Raw genomic sequence first — 8733 nt, forward strand, 5'->3', positions numbered from 1 at the left:
CTCCTCTAGAGAGAGAGAAAGGGAGAGAGAAAGATGGAGGGGCTGAGGAGAGGAAAAGAGCAGGGAAGGAAAGAAAAAGGGTCAGATAATAGAAAAGGTAGAAATAATGAAAGAGGAGTACCAATGTGAAAAAGGAGCCCTCTCCTTTCCCCCTACCGACTCACCTACAATACACTTTTGAAAAACTGCCTTGTGCAACACACAGACAGGGCAAGCACACACACATGCACTCGCCTTTTACTTGTTTGTTTGAAGGGGGTCATTGTATTGCTGTGTGTTGTTTATGTTTTGTGTGCGTCTTGTTATAATATTGGAGATTTTAACTGTGGGGATATTGGTCCAGACCATCAACCCTCTAAAATGGTTCAGGCCAACACTTCATTGGGTAATTGGTGAGCATATTTAAGGCTGGCCCATTGCAAAAGGAGAGTCTTGAGTCTGGAGAGTGCCAACTTGCTGTGAGGGTGAGTACGGAGTATTGTTTACATTGAGACTTTCACTGTTACATTGGAAACCTGTTGGTTGATTTTGTTTTTGTTTGCTATTTGTCGGAGCACTCCTTTTTCCCCGCTCTGTAAATAAATCTGCACTCCACCAAAATCCATGTTTGCTTGATGTGTCCTTCACCCCATCATCACTTCACCTAGCCGCTCATCCTGTGTAGGTACAGACCGCAAGGGCCGTATTTTTCACAACCAAGGACACAGAACATTTTTGAGAAAAGAATAAAGGAAAGACAAAGGGAGAGGGAAGAGGACATAAAAAAACAGTGGTGGTGGTGCGTGTTGGGGGGGGGTCGGTCTTGATGGCAGCATGCCACTGTCTGTCTCTAGTGTGAACTCCTTACTGAAAAACTGACAGCTTATTAAAGAAGCACACAAAGGGGCAACCGAACGTATCCAACAACACATAAATCCACACAGAAGAGCCTGGCCACAGCAACCCAACTAAGCACAACCTTTCATCCCTCCTCTCACTCTTGCACTATCTCTTCTGCCACAAGTGTTCTCCCCGACCCCTGACATTGCATCGCATGAGCTACTGTTTGCTCCGGCCACTGCCACGGACCACAGGCAAGGAGTTCTCATTAAAAATATCTAAATAAAAGCGGCACAGAGAAAGTAAGTGTGCAAATATTGGCTTTAAAAAGTGGGTGATGGGGTGATGGGCTGCAGTGTCAGGCTGTGAGGCCCCCCACCCACCCCACTCCATTCCAATCGCCAGCCCACCCCAACCCTACCCCCAGTGGGGCTGGTGGCCTGAAGAAGCACCCTGTTTAATTCAGGAGGGGTAATCCCAGCTTCGCCGCAGCTCAAGGACCCACTCCCACTGTGTTTACTCGCGCAAATTGAAAAATTATCAGCAGAAAAGTTATCAGCTAGGGCAGAGAGAGAGAGAGAGAAAGAGACAGAGAGAGAGAGACAGAGAGAGAGAGAGAGAGAAAGGAGAGAAGAAAAAGAGCAGGAGTAAGGGGGGAGAGAGGAGAGATGAAAAAAAAAAAAAAAAGGAAAGAACACTAAACGGAGAGAGAGAGAGAGAGAGAGAGAGAGAGAGAGAGAGAGAGAGAGAGAGAGCAGACATAGCTGAATAAATTGCTTTAAAAAACAATTTCCTTTGTGGGCCAGAGATGAGAGAGCGGAGCGGGAGGCAAAAGGGCTGCCTGTGTGTATCTGCTCCCTGGCTAATTACAGTCAAGGTTGTAAAACACTTCATGCATTTAAAAGACATAACTTGCCATGTTCACAGTAATCCCCTCCACAATGAAGAACGACCTGCTTAGCCCTACAGGTAATTCAGATACATGCTATTTCCGGGTGAAAATGCATCCTTTTCCTTTAAAGCACAAACACGCAGAGTTTGCATACTACTGCTGGTATACTCTATGAAAAGTCATGCAAACAGTCCTTGACAAGTGCAAAAAGGGCACAGCATGAAGAAAGGATGAATAACCGACTTGGGAACAGGTGTTGGAAACACGAACAGTTTTGAGGGAGAGTGGATAGGAGGATGTCTGGGTGGATAGGGGGGTGAGTCTGCATGCGAGTGTGCATCTGTGGTTGGGAGCAGTGGATTGAGGGGTCAGATACTTGTGTACTTACTGTAGGTACGGGGCAGGGTAGAATGACTTCATTAATCAACTGTATTTCAGTAGATTTAGATAGCGATATCATAATGATAATCTTCATGTGATAATGTAAATAAAAAAAGAAAAGTTCACCAATGCATCCTGTGAGTGTGTGTGTGTGTGTGTAGGCGTTTTACCTGAGACCTGTAGGCTTGAACTTCTGCTTCCAGCTCTGTGATCCTCTCATCTCTCTTCAGAAGCTGAGCTTCTGCTTCCTGGCGTCCAATGAATTCCTCATCAAACTGCAGCAACACAAACACATACAAATAACAACAGCAAACATTTAGGATGTGTATACGTAAATATGGCAACAGATGAGAAGTAATGCGTCATGCTGTTTATTTGTCCTCTTCTGTACGGCCAAACAACTGCCTGACTTCACACACTGTAGAAGCAAGAGATAAATGTGGCCTTTTAAAATTACTCTGAACACCTGTCTGAACGGACACAGCTCTTTATGCGTGTGTGTGTGTGTGTGTGTGTGTGTGTGTGTGTGTGTGTGTGTGTGTGTGTGTGTGTGTGTGTGTGTGCATGTACATGTTTACAGGAATTTTTTTTTTATTTACTGGCTCAGTGATAGGAGACCAGTGCTACCTCATTGATGAACTGATTCAACTGGCAGGTGGTCTGCAAATATATTTATGCTGCATCTCATGTCCTTTTAATAGATCGAAAGAGTGTAAGAGCAAGAGAATGAGAGCAAGAGAGAAAGAGCAAGGGGAAAGAGAGGAGAGTCAAGAAGTTAAGGTACTGTAAGGGTACTTTGTTCAAGTGAATTAAAATAAACTGTCAAACACTTCTCACAGAGCTGTCTGTGTGTGCCTGTTTGTGTGTGTGCCTGGGTTTTGTGTACAATTATGCTTTAACAGTCTGCTCCCTGTCAGTATTCAGTAACACACTAGCTTTGTTCCGGTCCTATTCTTCAGACAGAGACATGTATGTGTGTGAAAACAAAGACTACATGTAATTTCCTGTACTTTCTGAGTTTGAAAAAAACAAAATGACTAACTTTAAGCTTCTGGTGTGTGTGTGTGTGTGTCTGTGTGTGTGTGTGTGTGTGTGTGTGTGTGTATGTGTGTGCTTGTGTATCTTTGTGTGTATGTGTTCAAAGGCCTGTGGTTTGCAGTGTCAGATAAATCAAGGATTCTTAGTCGCCTTTATTTTCTGGTCTGCAATTACCAAAAATCCATGCGGCTCTCTTTTTAATCTCAGAAATTTTGTTAATTAGCAATGACTGTTTTAACGATTTCTAGTAATCCGGATTTAATTAAGGAGGGCTAAATGGCACATTCTTGAGCAGTCTTCAAAGGGACGGCCTCTTCATTAGGACGAAGGCCTGTACACAGAGGACACACAAACAAAAGGAGTGGAGGCGAGAGGAGAGGAGAAAAAGAGCAGCACTTGCCTTCTGTGCCAACTCGGACGCCCTCTGCTCATACTCATCAGCCCGAGCTTTATCCACACATATATCTGAGAGGGAGGGAGAGGGGTGTGGAGATGAGGGAGAGGGGGAAAGAAGAAGGACAGGAAGGGCAGTTAAGTGCCATATATTTGACACCCATACATTCACAGTATCAGCATACATGATCTCATAATATAAGTAAGTAAGTATAAGTATACTCTTTTGAGTCACACAGTGAACACACAGTGAGGTGAAGCACACACTAATCCCAACGCAGTGAGCGGGGAGCAGTGAGGGGGTTAGGTGCCTTGCTCAAGGGCACTTCAGCCGTGGATGTGAGCATAGGAGAGCAGTGCTCAACCACTTCCCCCGCCGACATTTTTCCTACTGGTCGGGGATCGAACCTGCAACCCCTCGGTTACAAGCCCGAAGCCTTAACCAGTAGACAACCGCTGCCCAGTAGGAGAGCTCTCTCCCTCCCTCATCCACAAACACTAACCTATCAGATGGCCGAAGTCCACATCCAGACGTTTGCGGTAGGCGAAGTCAGGATCGGTGCCACTGCGATGTAGAACAATCTGTGACACGCACTCATCTATGACCTTAAAATACTGAGGCCTGAGAAAGACAAACACACACACACACACACACACACACACACACACACACGGTAAAGACAATCATCACTGAAATGGTAATTAGTGCTTTAGACTTCAATAGATCCAATCAGAATCCCAAAAATCATCAAGTAATAATAAAAAAAAAAAAGAAAGAAAAAGAAAACATCAAAACACTGATTTGCACGTGATAATCATGATACATGAATAGTGGGGGGCTCACTGAGAAGCATCTTTGAGATTAATCAAAGACCAAAAATGCTCAAAAGGCTCAAGTATGGCCCCCAATTCTCTTGAGATGGCGAGGGGGAGAAAGGGAATAGGAGGGCATCTGTATTCCTGGATGCATTATGAGGAGAAGGATAGCTGGGTCCATCCACCTGTTTGAGGTGCCCTTGATCATGCCTGTGCAAGCTTTCATCTACCAACCATGGCTTTGTCAGGCTGATCACATCCTGTGCCACCACCATTGTGGAAAGAAAGAAGCGGGTTGCCAAATGGCTTATATTAAAACCAAAGAATACAGCCTGGTCCAGATAAAATAAAAGCCAAGTTTAAATATCCAGGTAGAAAATATGATTGTATTGATGTAAAAAATATAGTACTCACTTTGTGATCATTTTATGATTTACTTTCTGATGGTGGAAGACAAGGGTGACATGACATATACACACAAAAAAAAAAAAAAAAAAAAAAAAAAAACCTTTTGTGACTCAGCTGTATACCCAATACCTAGCCTTAAACTAGATGCATGACCATGCATGGAAGAATAAACTGACCCCATTACTGGTTGGTTGTGTCCCAATGGTAATGCAATCACAGATCACATACACAAAGTAGGTTTAGTATGGCTGTTTGTAGGCTGTCCCTACCATGTGCACTCTAAGGTGTATGCAGACATACATTGGCACCACTGCTTTAGGGATGCATGTTGTGCAGTCAGTGGACTGGATAATGAACCTGCTTGACTCTCTCAGGCAGTTTGCCCCCATGTCTCTCTTCAGTCAGTTGCTCTGTTTATGGTAAGCGTGTGCATGTGTGTGACTATGTCCTACCACTTTTGCTCAATGCCGGCTTTCCCAATAGGCTCCGTGGATTTTATCTTAACACTGTAAGACACACACACATCCACACACAGCGCACAGCCGCACACAGAACCTGACCGCTAGCAGTCAGGTCAGAAATGCATGAGGCACAGTCACTGGACTGGATAATGAACCTGTTCAGCCCAGCTCTCTGCCTTATCTGCCTCCATGCCTCTCTTCCTCTTGCCCTCCTTTTCTCTCTCTCTTTCTCTCTCTCTCCCCTCATCTCATATCGCTCACAGCTAAATCCCACCTTCCCCTTCATCTACATCTCGTCTGTCCCACCTTCTCTTCTTTCACCCCCTGCCTTTCAGTTCTTTATTTGTCTCCGTCTTCTCTCTTCTCCTCCCCCCCCCTTTTCCCTGGCCGACTGGATCGGTCGGACAGGAGCAGAGTGGCTCGATGTCCCCGTGTCTGAGATTAAGTGGGCCGCGGCTCTTTATTGATTTTGGGCTGAGCGGCGTGGAGTGTGCGCTGGTGCCGCGAGCAATGGCAGCCCTTGTTAAAATCTTATCTAAAATCAAGGTCTCTTCAACCTTTCCACCGCCACCTGCCTCCCCGTAATTGGACACATTAAAGCGTCCGAGAGGCGGAGTTGTGTGAGAAGGTGTGTGCGTGTGCGTGTGTGTGTGTATGGTGTGTATGCATGGCGGGCATGTGCAGGTGTGCATTTGCGTGTGAGGAGTGATTTTGGAATAAAAGACCACAAACCGACACTGGAGGTTCAGAGCCTTTGAATGGAAGTGTGTGTGTGTGTGTGTGTGTGTGTGTGTGTGTGTGTGTGTGTGTGTGTTGTGTGCACGTTGTGTGTTTGGAATAAAAGTGATTACAAACACTGAGACTTCAAATGGAGGTAGAAATCATGTGAAGTAGTGTTGTCATGATACCAAAATTATTGTTCCGATGCTGATAACAAGTCAATAATTTTGATACTTCTTCAATACTTTTTAAAAAATGTATTTGATTTGGGGGCCCCCACCACCTTGACGTCATCAGTAATATTGAATATAGTGTGATCATTCACACCAGTGGTCATCCTACAATCTGCTTGACTCTCCACACACACACAAACACACACGGAAAATGATGGCTTATGTCATATGTTTCTATTTCATATATTTTGGAATTCATATGAAGTGTATACATTTTGTTAAGTACTATTTTATAATCTGCATAATTAGTTACTAGTAGCTAAAAATATTTAGTAATATAATTTATATTGATTTTCAAACTATTACACTTAGGCATTTCTTTAATGTGATGTGTAGGGCTAATTGAGTGCACATTGGTGGTGTGTTGGTGTAATTGAGTGCCTGTCACTTTAAGAAATACATGAGAGTAATTAGCCTTCAGTTTCGCAGTTTTAGGCTAGTGAAAAATAGTTAATTCTAATAATAATAATTCATTATGTTTTCTGTCATTAGATAAAATAAATGTTCAGAACAAAATCTTTCTGGGATCATAGAAGAGAAAAGTGTCAATGTTCATTAATGATTTTAGTGAGCATTAAACGAATGACAGACATGACTTGAGCTAGCTGGATAGTTAGCAAGAAGCTCTCTCCAGATGTAAAAGTTTTCCAAAGTTGCGTAGCTTATTTCTAAATGACATTAAACTCAATAGTAGGCCTAAATGACCTAAATCCCATAGACTGGGGTTGGTTAGCAACACAAACTTCAGAGATGCAAGTGGGTAAATTAACTTGATATTAGCCTATTATTACTGTATGTGTTACCATAGCATCACTTAAACTAGCAGCCATGCCTCGCTGTTTATAGCAAGACAGCTGTGCATATGTGTGTGTGTGTGTGTGTAAGGAGAAAAAACGCACAGGCTAGGGGAGGAGGTACTAGAGGCATGCCTTGCGCACACGCATGTTATTTCAAAAGAACATGGTCAATCTTAAAAGTATCGATACTAATAAAATTAGGTATTGTGACATTTTTAATTTCAGGGTATTGCGAAACGTTTCTAGCATCGGTGCACCGTGAAAGACTAATTTGAAGTCAGAGCTTTTAAATGTAAGGAAAGTGTGTGTGTGTGTGTGTGTGTGTGTGTATGGCAGCTGAACTGTTTGCATAGGTCAACAGTTTTCTGGGGGAGTGGGACCTGCTGTCAATCTGTTAGTGGCTAAAAATTACACTATTGAATCCCTTAGTGTGCACCAACCCACCTGTCCCACTCATACTCATTCTCTAACTACTAATCCATCCGTCACTTGCTCTCTCTCTCTCTCTCTCTCTCTCGCTGCATTAGAGGGCAGATTGCTCAACAGCTTGTTTCTCTGCATGGGTTTAGGGTTAATATAAACACACTCCACATAACCATCGAAAAGCTGTAATGTCATATGCAGTAAAAGAGCTATGGCTCTCATTCTCCCTCTGTCGCTTTTTCGTTCTCCTCCCTCACACTGACTGCCTCTATAGGGATTCGCTGTCTCTCACTCGCCCTTTCTGTCTGTTGCCCCTTCTCCTCCCATCATTACATTATGTTTATGTGGCAACTCCACTCACCGAGAGTCTCTGGCATAGTCATAAACACCAACCCGTAATCTTTCAATCCCTCTGGCTCTATCTCTCGTGGTGCTGGAGGACGACCTTTCCTTGCAGTTTTACAGTGACGGACAGATGTCTGGAGGCATGTCGGCATAGTGATGGCCATAGTGATGTCTTTTTGATGTGCACATAGGGACAAGAAGAGAGCTGTTGTGGGTTGGTGTGTGTATGTGTGTGTGAGTGTGTGTGTGTGTGTATAAAATGGAAAAACAGAGGGGGGATGTTTGATGTCGTTTAGGGCAGTTTTCGTCTCGCACACCTGAGCAGAGAGAACCATAAAGCAGGCTCTGACTGGCAGAGATGAGGAGCGGTGCATCTCCCGGAAATCAGAATATCCTTTTTTGAATATCAAAACTGAAAAAAAAGATGATGCAGTGGGATAAGAACTAAAAATGTTTTGTTTTTTTGCGACCAACATTACAGCTAGCATTCATTTTCAACTTATTTCTGGAGCAAAGCAAGGTGTAAACAGCGCGTTTTGGAGGTGTCACTGGACCCAGAGCAGCAGAGGAGCGGGCCAGAAGGCAGAGCCACTCAACAGATGGAGTCTATGTTTAGCCCGCGAGAGAGAGGCGCCCATTCTGCGTCACCTCCTCACTCACACATGCGGCAAAGGGAGGCAGCGAGGGGTGTGGTGTGTGGGGGGTATTGTCTGCCCAGGCCACAGAGCCAAGTACAAACAAATGTGTCACTGTAGTAACCCTCTTCATCGGAATTGTCCACACACAGGATAATTAGAGGGAGATGAAGGCAAGGAGAGGAGAAGCATATGGTTTGCCCGGGCTAAAAAAATATGCCAATCAGGATAAAAGAGTCAGCGAGGGAGTCGCAGCGTGATAGCTGGATAGTTCCACCAGCAGAATAGTATACGTATTACTATATATACTCCCCCAATTATTTATCTTCACCAAATGTATTGCCTGAGAAATTAACTTATGACATTGCTCTC

The 8733-nt window shown here is 44.0% G+C and overlaps 1 protein-coding gene across 1 annotated transcript in view; it reads right to left on the minus strand.

The window, feature by feature from the left end:
• Positions 1-8733, minus strand: part of LOC125288300 (protein diaphanous homolog 3-like) — a gene marked incomplete in the record, with an annotated part of 178881 nt that overhangs the window by 158118 nt on the left and 12030 nt on the right. Inside the window, 3 exon segments of the mRNA XM_048234536.1 lie at positions 2263-2367; positions 3531-3595; positions 4027-4145. Coding sequence (XP_048090493.1) covers positions 2263-2367; positions 3531-3595; positions 4027-4145 — 289 coding nt within the window.

Source organism: Alosa alosa, chromosome 23 (genome assembly GCF_017589495.1).
Source record: "Alosa alosa isolate M-15738 ecotype Scorff River chromosome 23, AALO_Geno_1.1, whole genome shotgun sequence".
Classification (NCBI taxonomy): domain Eukaryota; kingdom Metazoa; phylum Chordata; class Actinopteri; order Clupeiformes; family Clupeidae; genus Alosa; species Alosa alosa.